We start from the raw sequence: 15,052 nt of genomic DNA on the forward strand, positions 1-15,052 counted from the left end.
GTACAAGTTGTACAGTTTTTTCCACCTGTAAATGTGTACATAATAGCTTGTTATCTTTAGTACCACTGCTTTAGCAGTCCTCTTGTCACAAGTGTCACTTCTTTCTCACTAGGGCCCTGTCATGCCCGGCAGCCACTCTGTTGAACGATTTGTAATAGAAGAGAATCTTCACTGCATCATCAAATCTCACTGGAAAGAGAGAAAGACCTGGTAGGAGAAACTTAGTGCTATGGGGCCCTGTTGCTTTCTGAACTCTTCCATGATTTTGCTGCTATCAGAAATATGGAGAGCTCTGGTTAGACAAAAGTTCAGGATTAAATGTTTCCTAGAGTGCTTCATGAAACCTGATTTACTTCATTTAACTACATTAAAACCAGTGCCGGGAATATTGTGGGTCTGTAACATCCAGATTCTGGAAAGTCTGTGAGATCCAAGGGGGCAGGGGCTTCTTGGGTAGGGAATTCCATGATAATACAGGATGTGCTGCAAAAAATACACCTTATTCTTCCAGGCAGCACTGTGCAGAGTGTGGCTGCATTCCTGGCATTTTGAAGCACCTGATTTGTTTGGGTGACCTGGTTCATCTGCAGCTGACTGCACATGGGCATTTATGGGCATGCTTATGCTTACTACTCCTCCTTGTTGCATTCTTTTATTTGGGATTACATGGCAGAGATAATTGAGCTCACTCTGGGGAGTTGTTGCAGAGCCAGCAGATTTCATGAGTTTGAATTTAGCCATGCCAGGAAACAGTCAGGGTACTTTTTATTCATTTCTGTTTGAGCAATATCTGGTGGGGATAATTAGCAATCAAGAAGGTTTGCCACAGGTAATAGGCTGTGTCATGCTTCAAAATGAAATCCACCAAATTTTGTATAATGTGGTGATGGCATGTGGTAAAGATTTTTGGCTACAGCTGTTGGATTCATCAGAAAGTAGAAATTCAGAGTTGCTGCGGTTACTGGGATATCTGTTAATTAACAGAGGAAAGTAAAAAAACACAAAACAAACTAGAGGGGAGATATAAGACTTGCTAGAGAAGTAGTAGTAAAATCAAGGGAGGAGCAGTTGTTTGCTTTATTATAATAATAAGTGGTAATGAGCTGATTAAAAAATGAAACATTTGAAGCCAGGAAGTTTTTTCTGTAACCCATTATCTCAGTTGTGCTTTCGAGTTACTCTAAATATCTGTTGTTTGGTTTTGGTTGTTTTTCCTCTGTGCTTGCCAGAATTACAGATTACCATGGCTATTTATGCAAAGCTATTTTGTGTAGGAGTGCTGTGGTCCAAGTGCTGTAACTACACAAAGATAACAGTTACAAATCATAGTTCAGGCAATGCTGTTGTGTTCTTCTGCTGATCCTGTTTTACCCTGTGGGTTGATGGACAGACTTTGGAAGGACCAATGATTTGTTTGTTCTGCTTCTGTGTTAACCCTTGCCCAGAATTAAGCACTTCCTGTAACTTTTTTGCTTGATATTACATTTGTCGTGTCATGTTCTGAACCTACTGTATCTATGGTTTTGCAGTGCTGCACAGCTATTGAGCTATCCAGGAAATAACAAGATTCCTCTGAATTACCACATAGTAGAGGTATGGATTGTGTGGATAATATCTTTTGTAGCTCCATTATTTCACAAGCACATATCCCAGTTAGTTCCCTGGTAATTAGGTGAATTATATTACAGTTTGAGATGGGAGTCAGCCAGAACCTGTTTGAATCAACCAGTGGCATTTAAATGTGTGGGTTATACTCAGTTAAGTGTTACTTTTAGGGGGGGGGAGGGGGCTCAATGGGACCTTTTTGTTTGAGGACCAAAATTTCTTAGTGCACTAGTAATCAAGGTAGTGACATTTCTCAAACCTTTTTACATATTTTACATAAGATGCTTTTAATGTATCATTCAGTCTAAGAAATGGCTACATTTGCGTAGCTTTCAGTTTAAAAAGACTTGCATTAAATTACAAGAAGAAGTGGGTACAAATTGAAACACAAACTCCATTTAAAATTGAAACGCAAACTCCATTTAAGCATAGGAAAACTTTTTTTACTGGGAACATTTTTTTTACTCTGAAAGTTTGTCCAGAAAAGTTTTGGAATGTGTCCTTGAGAAGTTCAAAACCTAAGGTGATGCAGCCCTGAGCAACCTGCTGTGGATGGGCTTTTGATGAGATCAGAACTCAGCCAGACACAGCTGTTCTGCATGGGTTAATGTTCAGGTATTCTAAATTTTCCTCTACTGCCCACAAAAAGAACTTGCAGTGAAAAAACATGTTTCCTCCAGAGCATTCTCTGTATTAGAAAATTTTAAATAACTGTAATGTGTATCAGGAGAGCAGAGTAGGTTTTCTTTTGCAGCCTTCTTTCCAGGGTCTGTTTTCAAGTTGCTGTGATGTATAAAACTTCAGTAAGGTCCACAAAAAGTTAAAAGGGATTGAGAAAATTAAGCTACAATGACAACTTGCCATATAAAGGTTTAATGAAAAAGTTGTGAAGTAGGAATTTCAGAGCTAATGATGACAAAAAGTAATCTTATTTAGAAGATTTATCTTATTGAAAGTGAGATTGAGAACTTTTCTTGGCTCCAAAATTTGAAATATTCTGAGTGCTGTAAAGTTATATTACTTGTTCTTTATATAGCTTGTTCTTTTTATGCTCTGAATCCAGAACAGAAGAATCTTAAAATGAACAATATTTTTTTGCCTTAAAGTATCTTCAGTGGTGTAATCTTCAGTATACTTGGGTGCTGTATATGGTGATATGCTGTAGGTGAAATTACTGAAAAAAAGCTCTGCATATTTTAATGCAACAATTTCCTTTTTCTTGCAAATGAGTAATTTTAGAATATTAGCTTTATTACTTGTCTATGACTGCTTACTTTTAATGAAGCTCCAGATATTTTAAGGCTTAGAATGCTGTTTTTTTCAGGCTTCTCTTCATTTTGTCTGCTACTGCTCCCTCATAAGGTCTCTTAACAGTCAATTTGGTGATGCATTGCTTTCAACTACAGTTTGATAATAGTTCAATCTTTTTTCTGTCAGTCACAGAATTGCAGAAGTAATATGGTCTAGCAGATAAAGGAAAGCATTATTTAAGGTTCTGAACATAATAATCAGGCAGAAGTAAACATAGCCTGAAAGTGATTGTTGGTGGCTTCCCAGGTATGCCTACTTTTGAGGTTCCTGAGGCTCCACCTTGTAGTTTGTCAGCCCAAGCACAGAGAGCTCCTTGCTACCTGGACTCTGGATGCACTGAAATGAGGCATCTTTGTCTTGGTAGCTTCTGAGCTACTACCAAGTAGAATCACAACCCTGAACTTCAGAAAGGCCAGCTGTGCCCTCTTTAAAAAATTGCTTTAAAAAATTGTCCTATGGGACAGGGTCCTAGAAGGTAAAGGGTCCCAAGATGGTTGGTTAGCATTCAAGGATCACTTCTGAGCTCAAGACTGGTGCATCCCAATAGGAAGGAAATCAAGAAAGGGAACTAGGAGACCAGTATGGCTAAACAGGGAAGTGCTAGGTAAACTCAAATGGATGAAGAGAACCTATTGATCATGGAAGGAAGAGCTGACCACTTGGGAGGAATATCAGACTGTTGTCTGAGAATGCAGAGAGGCAACTAGGGAAGGAATTAAACCTTGAGAGAGAGGTTAAGGACAACAGGAAGGGCTTTTTCAAACACATAGCAGATAAAACTAACACTAGAAGCAATGTAGGCACTGCTGTATGTGGGGGGTGCCCTGGTGACAGAGGATACAAAGAAGGTGAAACTGCTGAGCACCTTCTTTGCCTCTGTGTATCCTACTGGAGGATGTCCTCAGGAGACCCAGGTCCCTAAGGCCACTGAGGGAGTCAGGGTGAAGGATGGGTTTGCCTTGGCTGATGAGGAGTGTATTAAGGATCAATTAATGAGTCTGGAAATCCATAAATCCATGGGTCCTGATGGGATGCACCCATGGGTGCTATGGGAACTGGAGGATGTCATTATTAGGCCACTCTTCCGCATCTTTGGTAAGTCACTGGGAACAGGAGAGGTGCCCGAGGACTGGGGGAAAGCAAATGTCACCCCAGTCTTCAAGAAAGAGGACCTGGGTAACTACAGACCAGTCAGCCTCACCTCCATTTCTGGGAAGGTGATGGTACAACTCATTCCAGACACATCAAGGACAAGAAGCTTATCAGGAGCAGTCAGTATGGCTTTACTAAGGGAAAGTCATGTCTGACCAACCTGATAGCCTTCTATGAGGATATAACCAGCGGGATGGATGATGGCAAAGCAGTAGACAGTTTATCTTTAGATTTCAGGAAAGCACTTGAGACATCCTTGTGGTCTTGAAGTGTGGCCTGGATGATGAGGTATATCAGGAGATGGTAGAAGGATAGAAGGCAGAAATTTGTAGTCAATGGGATGGAGTCCAGTTGGAAGTCTGTTTCTAGTAGAGTCCCTCAAGGGTCAGCACTGGGACCACTTCAATATGTTCAATATATTTATTGATGAACTGGATGAGGAATAGAGTGTACTATCAGCAAGTTTGCTAATGACACGAAACTGCATGGAGTGGCTGACACCCCAGAAGGCTGTGCTGCCAGTCACAAGGGACCTGGACAGGCTGGAGAGTTGGGCAGGGAGAAATTTAATGTATTACAAGGGCAAGTGTGGAGTCTTACATCTGGGAAAGAACAACCCCACGTACCCGTATAGGTTGGGGACTGAGCTGTTGGAGAGCAGCACGGGGGAAAGGGATCTGGGGGTGCTGGTGGATGGAAGGATGAGCATGAGCCAGCAGTGTGTCCTTGTGGCCAAGAAGGCCAATGGCATCCTGGGGTGCTTTAGAAGGGGGTGGCTAGGAGGTCAAGAGAGGTTCTTCTCCCCCCTCTACTCTGCCCTGGTGAGGCAACATCTGGAATATTGTCCCTCAGTTAAAGAAGCACAGGGAATTGCTTGAGAGAATCCAGTGCAGGGCGACCAAGATCCTTAGGGGAGTGAAATTCGTCCCCTGTGAGGAAAGACTGAGGGGGCAGCATCTCTTCCACTTGGAGAAGAGGAGAATGAGGGGTGACAGAGCACTGGAACAGGCTTCCCAGGGAGGCTGTGGAGTCTCCTTCTCCGTTCAAAACCCACCTGGGCACATTCCTATGTGCTGTAGGCGACTCTGCTGTGGTGGGGGGAGGTGGACTTGATGATCTTTTGGTGTCCCTTCCAGCCCCTAAGTTTCTATGGTTCTTATAGATACATACGTGTATATTTTTGTTAACTGTAAACAGATAATGCCTGGGCAATACTATTGGTTTGTTGGACTGCTGTGCCTGGTTCTGCTGCTTCAGCTTTTGGTACAATTTAAACTCAAGGCAGTTCAGACATTCGGATCATCAGTGTCCTGGTCTGTCTTGTGGCCTTGTTGTTTTCAGAAAGTATGGTAGGCCAGTTTGAAATGCTGACATCTGCTCATAAACATGGTGAACATCACCAATACAGTTTTACACAGTGTCTCAAGCAGATAATGACTGATTGTTCAGTTGTTTCTATTTTCTATCTTGAGAAATGGAGTGGCTTTCTATCTAATGGGACTTTTTGCTATATTTGTCATTAGGAGAATGTTTAAATTACACTGTCACAGAAAGGTTCTCCAGCTCACAGAATCACAGAATGTTAGGGGTTGGAAGGGACCCCTGGCAGTCTTGTTGTCCAACCCCCCTGTCAGAGCAGGTCAAGAGCAGGGTGTACAGGATGGCATCCAGGCAGGTTTTGAATGTCACCAGAGACAGACTCCACCTCCTCTTGGTGCAGCTTGCCTAGTGCTCTGCTACCCTTAGAGTAAAGAAGTTTTTTCTTACATTTTGGCTCCTCTTAGTCTTTTCATGCTCTCAAGTCTTTCCTTAGAATAAAAAGTTCTAGTCAGTGTGCTTCCATATGCTGTTTGTGGAATCTATAAATGGATGTTGATTTCTTACAGTAGTAAGAAGATTATCTAAAGCTTACTGATTTAAGCTTCAATTCTTCAATGTTTATTTAGAAGTTTAAGGAGGAAACTGACCAGCCATAATGCATAAATATTCATGATTCCTTTGTTATTTAAGTCTAGTTGAAAATGGCCTAAAAAATAAACAGAAACTCAGGTGAATGTTGTAGAATGATGATTTTTTTTAAAGCCCTTAAAGGTGGATGTGTTGGTATTACAGTCAAACTTAAAAATAAAATGCTGAGTGCAAGATTGGTTTCAGTTTTCTTAGAAGGATCTTCTGCCAAGGGTTATGAACTAGGTGCTTTTGTTGTACAAAATTCTGGTTATAATTTTCAAGTGCAAGTTGTGGCTTTATTTAAGTTTTTGTGCAAGAGAAAAGAGGATATGATGGAAAAGATATAAATGTAATTTTAATGCAAATAGCATTTCACATTAAATGTTTAGGCTTCATTTAATATGTTTAATATTTATATTTACTGCTTCACATAATCAGATGATTTCTGGTTTTCTCAGATCATGTGGTAGCACTGCAGTCAGTCATGTTATAACTACATGACCTACTAATTTCTACAACTCTGTGGTGTATTTGTTGGACATAATAGATGTTTGATGATTGTGTTGTGTTAGTATTAAGGGCAGTTAGAAAGGACTGTAACAGTTTAGTGCAGGGTTACTACTACCTTTATAAGCTTTTCCTGTGTTTTTCCTGCAACATTGCACAGAATAAGAGGAGCCTTTTTGGATATGTGATTTTTAAACATCAGTGGCCACTGTTGTGAAGCTGGGGACTGTGCAGGCCAAATCATAGTATGTTCTGATTCTGTGCATTTCTCTTCTGCAGGTAATATTTGCAGAATTGTTTCAACTTCCATCTCCACCACATATTGAAGTCATGTACACAACGCTTCTGATTGAATTGTGCAAACTGCAGCCTGGTTCTTTACCACAAGTTGTATCCTTTCTGTGCTGCTGGAAAGCGTTTATAAAATTCAGTCTTTTATTTTATTTGTTTTTTAGGAGATGGGATAGCAATAAACACAGCAGCTGCATGAAACTTTGCCACTAACATTCACATGAAAATAGTACACCTGCTTAGCACAGGCTGAGGCTTGCCAAGTGAGCAACACTCTTCACCTTTCTGAACAGTGCTCTGGTGCTTCCTCTGACCTCAAGAGAAGAGCTGTGTTGGTGTGGGGATAAAATAAAATAGTCTTGTTTGTCACTGCAGTGTGTTTAAATCTGGGCAATGTTTGTCCTCTCACAGACAAATTAAAGGCTGAAGAGGAAAGGAAGTGACAGATTTGTTCTAAGAACTGTGTGAGTGTTCATAGTCTTTTTTTAGTGGGAAGGTGTAGCAGGTGATTTAAAGAAACTTGCTTGAGTTCCCACTAAGTGTTCCCACTAGGAGAATTCAAAAGTACAATAATCATGCTCAAACAGGATGGCTAAATGCTGAGGAGGGGGACATGACTCCCAGCTAATTCTGTCTATTACGTTGCCCCTACTTTGCTGCCATTTTAGATCATGTTAGATTATTGGTTTAGATCAAGCTACAGAGTCTAAGAATGAAGGACTGTTAACAGATGTCTGTCCATTGGTAATTTCATGCCCAAGTCTTCATTCTACTTAATGTTATCACTCACTGCTTGCAAATCACTTAATCTCAGTGATTAGAGCTAAGTCTGCCTCTAGAATTGCATCCATGTGAAAAGCTTTTAATGTTAATAGGAACACCAGAAGAGGGATAAAGCTCTTGTTGGGTAAAGTCAGTGTGGCTTTTTCAAGTCTTCAGTAATGGTAAAAGATTATTTGTGAATAAGCAGCAGCAGCTCATGAAGCTAGACTTTTCTTACTGTTACTGAAGTCATCCATAGGGAGGTTTGTGTCCACATCAGCGCAGTTTTGCTTGTCACATGATGCATATGCTGACTTTTTATGCAAGAAGCCAGCAGTCTTTTTGCAACAACAGTGGAAAAACAGGCTGGGGTTGGAGGCTAGAACTCCATTTATGCTTCATTTTTGTGCTGTGGATTTACTATGACTTACCTGATTTTGGACTAAACCCACAACCAGCAAAAAGTTGATAACATTCTATTTAGAAACTTAATAAATAACAACTGACTTACCCAGTGGTTTTCTGATAACCTTAATAAGAAACTCTCAGCTTGCGCAAGCCACAGAAATGCTCTACATGCGTTTGGATACAATGAATACAACATGTGTGGACAGGTAAATGTGTTTTGAAGATGATGGAAAATACTCTGCAATAGACAATGTACACGAAAAATTAAAAGGGTCTTGAAAGGACTAGTCAAAAATCCTTGCAGTCGTGGGTGCTAGCCAGAATGTTTTCTGGGCTCTGCCTCTAGGTAATCTAAAGAGGAGGAGTACAGACTGTTTGCCTCTCCTTCCCAGTAGCACTCCTGTGGAGGTCACAGTTCCAGCTGTCTGCACAGGGCAGTTACAATTGATGACTTCTCAGTTGTCAACTGTTCATTTCAGAGCTATTCATAGCTGCATACTACTTATCTGGTAGTATCCCTACTCCCTTGTAGCCTAGGAGGCAAGTTGGGAGTTAACGTGCTAGGTGCCACTGGGAGGGGGAGAGTGGTGGTATTTCCCTTTGAGTGGAGTCTTCATTGTGTAGGGGACATTTTAATTACTCACTAAAAATGCAAAAGTGTCATATTCACAGTAAGTTTACATTTTAAATGCTAGTCAGTAGGTCATCTCTTTGTATGAAACAGCAGAGTATGATGGGCCTGACTGTCCATAAAGGCTTCCTTCCAACTCTCTGAACTCAGTCTTCTGTAACTGTTTAACGTAACACCTGTTTAATGCAGTCTTTGAAATTTGCCTTTGAAAAGTAGAATGCATTCATAAGAAAATATCAACTGAAAGTCTGAAAGTTTTTTCTGTATTTCTGGCATTTAATTGATATTTCTTTTTCTTTTAATAAAGATTTATTAACTGGTTTTCTCACCACTTGAGCAACTTCCAGTTCCGCTGGAGCTGGGAAGATTGGTAAGTTTCTTTCCTTTGAAATTGAAGTTGAAATGTGATTAATTTGTCCTGCACCCTCAATCAGTTGCTAGCAAATTCTCTGAAATGGCTGCCCAGTTTAATTCAAATAATATGCACTGACTCTTTTTGTCCTGTGTTCAGTCTCTGTCCTACCCTGCTATGACTTTTATCCTTGAGCCCTCATGATCTGATTCCCACCTGCCAAATCCTAGTGCCTGAGGTTCCATCAAAGCTGGTCCTGCTCTCTGTTCTTACCATGCCAGATCTTGAACTGGCATCTCAAACAGGAGCTTACTGGACTTTATCAGTGCCTAACTACAGGTTCTCCTGAGATTTCCATTCCAGCTTCCCATGAAGCAACAGAGATCACCTTGGGGTCAAGTCCTTCCTACAGTCACTCCCACAGCTTGCTATTGTACTTGCTTTCCATAGCTGATCTGACTAAGTGTCCTTGTGGAGAGGGGTGCAGCCCTTCTTGTGATACATTTTTGTGTATTTACTGAATTTTCTTGTATTGCTCTCATGTGGAGTTCAGTTCAAAGAATCACAGAATCACAGAATCATCTGGGTTGGAAAGGACCTGTGAGATCATCAAATCCAATCCTTGATCCGCTGCCACTGTGGTTACCAGACCGTGGTACTGAGTGCCACATTCATTTTCTGCTTGAAAACCTCCAGGGAAGGAGAATTCACCACCTCCCTGGGCAGCCCATTCCAATGCCTGATCACCTTCTCTGTAAAGAATTTCTTCCTAATATCCAACCTAAACTTCCCCTGGCAGAGCTTAAGTCCATGCCCTCTTGTCTTACTGGCAGCTGCCTGGGAGAAGAGCCCAACCCCCCCCTGGCTCCAACCTCCTTTCAGGGAGTTGTAGAGAGTGATGAGGTCTCCCCTGAGCCTCCTCTTCTCCAGGCTGAACAGCCCCAGCTCCCTCAGCCTCTCCTCATAGGATCTGTGCTCGAGTCCCTTCACCAGCCTAGTTGCCCTCCTTTGGACCTGCTCCAGGACCTCGATCTCCTTCCTGAACTGAGGGGCCCAAAACTGGACACAGGACTCAAGGTGTGGCCTCACCAGCGCTGAGTACAGGGGCAGAATCCCTTCCCTGGACCTGCTGGCCACGCTGTTCCTGATACAGGCCAGGATGCCATTGGCCTTCTTGGCTACCTGGGCACACTGCTGGCTCATGTTCAGCTTCCTGGCAATCCAGACTCCCAGGTCCCTTTCTGCCTGGCTGCTCTCAGCCACTCTGTGCCCAGCCTGGAGCTCCCCATGGGGTTGTTGTGGCCAAAGTGCAGGACCCGGCACTTGGCCGTGTTGAACCTCATCCCGTTGGAATCAGCCCAACTCTCCAGTCTGTCCAGGGCCTTCTGCAGAGCCCTCCTGCCTTCCAGCTGGTCCACACTCCCTCCAACTTAGTGTCACCTGTGAATTTGCTAATGGTGGACTCAATCTCCTCATCTAAATCATCAGTGAAGATATTAAACAGAACTGGGCCCAGCACTGATCCTGGGGGACACCACAGCCACCAATTGGATCAGCACCATTCAGCACTGCTCTCTGGTGGCCTCCAGCAGTTCCTAACCCAGCACAAAGTGCCCCTGTCTGAGCCCTGGGCTGACAGCTTTTCCAGGAGAATGCTATGGGAGATGGTGTCAAAGGCTTTGCTGAAGTCCAGGGAGACTCCATCCACAGCCTTCCCCTCATCCCCCAGGCAGGTGCCCTGATCATAAAAGGAGATCAGGTTGGTCAGACAGGACCTGCCCTTCCTAACCCCTTGCTGGCTGGGTCTGATCCCTGGTCCATCCTGTAGGTGCTGTGTCGTTGCCCCCAGGATGATCTGCTCCATAACCCTGCCAGGCACTGAGGTCAGGATGACAGGCCTGGAGTTTCCTGGGTTGAAGTTCTTGCTGGCTATTATAGTATATATCTTTGTTGATTCACCAGGCAGCAGTCTTCAAAGATCTGGTTTTTCTTTGCTGGGATGTTCCTTGGTGGCAGTACTTCTGTTGCCTTCTCTCACAAGCTGCCATTCTTCACAAATCTTGAAAATGACTGTATTTGTATCCGTATTTTCATTATCTGAAATAAATTTGAAATCAGACAAAAGTTAAAAGATCCCCTGTGAGGTAGGAACAGTCTATGAAATAACATGAAATTCCTTTCCTAAGGAAAGAGAAAGCCAGCTAATAGTAAGCACAATTTTTTTTAATCTGGGAGGGGAAGGGAAGCTACTTGAAAATACATTACACAGAGATGAGATTCCAAGACTTCTCATCTCCAATAAGAAAACGGTTGTAAATTTTACCTCATTTGTCTTAAAATAGCCTACACTGTAAAACTACGTATCAAGCACTCCAGTTGTCCGTAGACCATGATTCTTTTTTACCTATTAAACCAAGCCAAAAAGAGACTAAAGCACAAATTCTTTTGCTAAAAGCTATTATATTCTGTCCCCTGATAGGTCAGACTGTCTTACTCAGGACCTTGAAAAGCCCAAGCCCAAATTTGTGAGAGAGGTTTTGGAAAAGTGCATGCGGTAAGTAAGATAACTTTGATAGTTGTATTCTAGGCAAAGTTTGATTTTTGCTTCTGGATACTGTCAGTTTCCTTTTGCCTTGACCCTTGCCTGTTCTTATAATTCAGTTTCTGTTAAGAGATGAGTCTGCTTGTATATTTTTTATCAGGTTTATCTGTTGTAGGAGGCTACTTTAGAGAGAGGCAGGAACGGGTGGAGCAGATGGTAGTGAGCTACCCTACCCTAGGTTTGCACCCATATAGTTTCAAAAATACATGCTCCACCATAGGTGTAAGAAACAAATAAGAACTTAGGCAATATTCCTGGGAAGTGTTCAGCATCCACAGAAATGGGAACTGATCATTTGTCAAACTAAAAAAGGAGAGTCTAATTATGGTTTTTCTGGGTGCCCCTGATGTAAATTTTTCTTAAATTTACATTTAAGAAATGTAAAACAGCCCCCCAAGCAAATAAACACAATCTCCAAACCCAGCAAGAGGAGTATACTATTAGGGCTGAACTTAAAATTGTTGAGATAGAGGAATATAGGAGAGAGAGAGAGAGAGAGCAAAATATTCAAAAAGCCAATGTTATTCGGCATCCTATGTGAAACCATCCAGTTTTGGGTGAATTCAGTACTGGAAGTGTAAAAATGTTGTCCTGCAAAACAAATGCTGTTTTTCTGTGGCACTCTTCCATTTCACTGAAAACTCTGGTAGCAAAACTATGCCTTTGTGGGAGTGAAATAAACTGGAAAGTAGAAAGAAGTCATCCAGTTTAGAATTTTTTCATACTTCAAATACCAATGTCTTCCGAGTTTTCTATAGCACATCCTAGGCTGTTGCAAAAAACATCCTAGCAGACAGCCTCACAATCTTTTCACAAGCTAAATTATGTGAGCATGAAATTCGTACCACCGAAGAGTTCAAACAGAACACTACTAATAATTTTGGTATACTTAGGTCTTTCTACCAAGCAGAAACTACTGTTCTTTTGGATAAACATACTGATTTTTGTTCTATGAAAATTAAATACAGGAAAACCATTGTAAAGCAGTCACTGCTGAATTAGGCCTGGTTTTACTCCCATTTTGATTCTGCTGCTCTGACACTTAATTCCAGACTCTCCTATCATCAGCGAATAATAGACATTGTTCCTGCAAGTTTTTCTGTCCTCAGTCCTGCTAATCCAGTGTGCATTTACAAATATGGAGATGAAAGCAACAGTAAGTATTAAAGTTATTGGTGGTTCAAGTTGAAGGAAAGAGTATTTCAGAGCAAGGAAGCACACTAGAGTAATGGTAGTATCAGTTGTCTGCATATAGAACAGTACAGCTGAAATAAATATGCATGATTGTCATATGGGTAAATATGCTTCACTGAACAATTAATATATATTAAGCCTGTATCTCTGAAATCTAATGATCTTTTACTTTATGTAGAAAAGAAAATCCACTTACATGGAGTTACTCTTGCTGAGGTGGTTCTGGTGTTGTGTGGCATTTTTTTGCCAGAAGTCTAAAATTGGAAAATGCATCTCTTTCACCTCTTTGGGCACAGTACTATGCAAAAGTCAGTATATGAAGTCATAATATGGCTTTATTTTTTTAACTTAACAAAACAGTAGAAGATTTTACCAGTAAACTTGGTTTAATGAAGTGTACAGAGGCAGCAGGTGATGTGAAGACTGAGGTAGAGAGATACATTGTCTTTATACTGAGTAATAAAAGGAATAACAATCCTAAGCATAAAATGTCATCATTAAGGAAATACAGTAAGGAAAAACAAGGAAGTATTGTATTTTCAGGAAACTGGTGGAAGCTGAATTAGAGCTTTATACAGAGTGATTACTTGACATCAGCTCTAAAGATCCTACTGTATGTTTTGAATTTAATGTGAAGATCAGGAAAACGCAGTAGTTTTATAGAAAAGTGGTGTGGACAAGGACATTTGAAGTAGCTAGTTTTAGGTGCAGCTGTGAAATGTACTTTTTTCTCTGAGAGGCAAACTGATGTTGAAAATGCACACTTGTGTTTGTCATGGCTTAGCAGTTTGGGCGGGCTACAGACCTAGGACAAAATTCCAGTCTATTTCTCTCCCCCTCCCCCAAGGGAAGATAAAGGGAATAAAGACTGGAGACTTTTAAGTTGTTGGAAACTGAAAACAATTGGATATAGATTTTACTAACACAAAGGAAAGGTAATAACATAAAGGGTAAAGTAACAAAAGATACAAATATATACAAATATATGCATACAACTTGATAGCACGTGGTGAGCTGGCAGTACCGAACAGCAACATAGCCAGCAGGAACCCGCAGGAAGTGGGAGGAAAAAAGGGGGAGGAGCTGCCGGCTTTCTGGATCTTTAGAGTATGGCAGGAAATGGGAGGGAACAGATCCCTCCCTTTGTGTTCCTCCCCTCAAGAGTCTGAAAGCCCTCCTTTTTCAGTTCCTCCTGTTCAAATGGTGGCAATATTCTACATATTTTTTACCTCTTTGCTTTTGTTTAGGGTCTCTTCCAGGATATTCTGTGGCACTCTGTTTAACAATTGCAATTAAAAACAAGGCCAGTAATGATGAAATCTTCAGCATTTTAAAAGATGTACCTAATCCAAACCAGGATGATGATGATGGTAAGATGTTAGTCTTTGGCAGGCTGTAATTTCTTTTCTCTGTGGACTGATGTGCCATCTGTGGAGCTATGGGTGTGGTGGTTAACAGAGCTGTGTGCTTTTTCCCTGATGGTTGGGTTCAGTTTATCAGTAAATGGAAATAATACACCATTGTTAGGGTTTGTTGTAAACATCCTGCACGCAGAGGCAGGCTTGTTTTTCTTCATGGATGACTGAGATGTGTTTTCTTCTGATTACGGAGGGAACATGAAAAGATTTACCATTTCCTTTGCCTTAGTGAGGGTGCAGTTCATGCTGTTACCCTCGCAACTAAGATTCAGTGCTTGTGCCCGGTCTGAGAGTTTCCCTCCCCTTGGTGCAGTCCCACAGGATAAGATAGCCAGCATGCTGCCTGTAGTACTCCATACATACAGACTCACAATGAGTCACCACTCATGTTTTTTCTACCATTGTAGCCACAGACAGCTTTGATTCTTAAAGCCTGTATGTTGTACGGAGTGAGAGGAAGTGTGAGTTGGAGAATTATGGAGTGATCTTTACAGTAGGGATAGCTTCAACATTTGCAAGTGTACTGTTACACAAATGGTGGCAGTGGTCTGGCTGGGGTTTTTGTTTGCTTTGTTGTGTTTTTGGGGGGATTTTTTTTCCTGGGATCCAGTGTTATGTTTCCTGGTTTGCTTTAGACATCACACACCAGTGAGTGTTCTCCCTCCTGTCTGTCTTCAGCTGCAGATAGCTGTAATTGCAAGAGGGGACTTCGTGTCATTCACCCTTAGTACCATGTTTGCTATGAATGCATGCTGGATCCTTCTCCCACAGAGCCAGCCTCTGTACTGTAATCACCCTTTCCTTCCTCCCTCCTCATCCCCTCTCCCTTCTTTGTAGTCTGCCAGACCTTCAGCTCTGCAGCTTCCTTT

At 41.7% G+C, this 15,052-nt stretch overlaps 1 protein-coding gene across 2 annotated transcripts in view; it reads left to right on the forward strand.

The window, feature by feature from the left end:
• The window catches only part of NCBP1 (nuclear cap binding protein subunit 1), a 34,376-nt gene that overhangs the window by 8,104 nt on the left and 11,220 nt on the right, over window positions 1-15,052 (forward strand). For both annotated transcript variants that reach the window (XM_071730504.1, XM_071730503.1), the window contains exons 9-16: window positions 113-210; window positions 1,530-1,593; window positions 6,805-6,915; window positions 8,128-8,192; window positions 8,925-8,987; window positions 11,449-11,523; window positions 12,624-12,727; window positions 14,013-14,135. In XM_071730504.1, the coding sequence (XP_071586605.1) occupies window positions 113-210; window positions 1,530-1,593; window positions 6,805-6,915; window positions 8,128-8,192; window positions 8,925-8,987; window positions 11,449-11,523; window positions 12,624-12,727; window positions 14,013-14,135 (703 nt within the window). The remainder of the gene's footprint in view (window positions 1-112; window positions 211-1,529; window positions 1,594-6,804; window positions 6,916-8,127; window positions 8,193-8,924; window positions 8,988-11,448; window positions 11,524-12,623; window positions 12,728-14,012; window positions 14,136-15,052) is intronic.

The sequence above is a fragment of the Heliangelus exortis genome, chromosome Z (assembly GCF_036169615.1).
Source record: "Heliangelus exortis chromosome Z, bHelExo1.hap1, whole genome shotgun sequence".
Taxonomy (NCBI): domain Eukaryota; kingdom Metazoa; phylum Chordata; class Aves; order Apodiformes; family Trochilidae; genus Heliangelus; species Heliangelus exortis.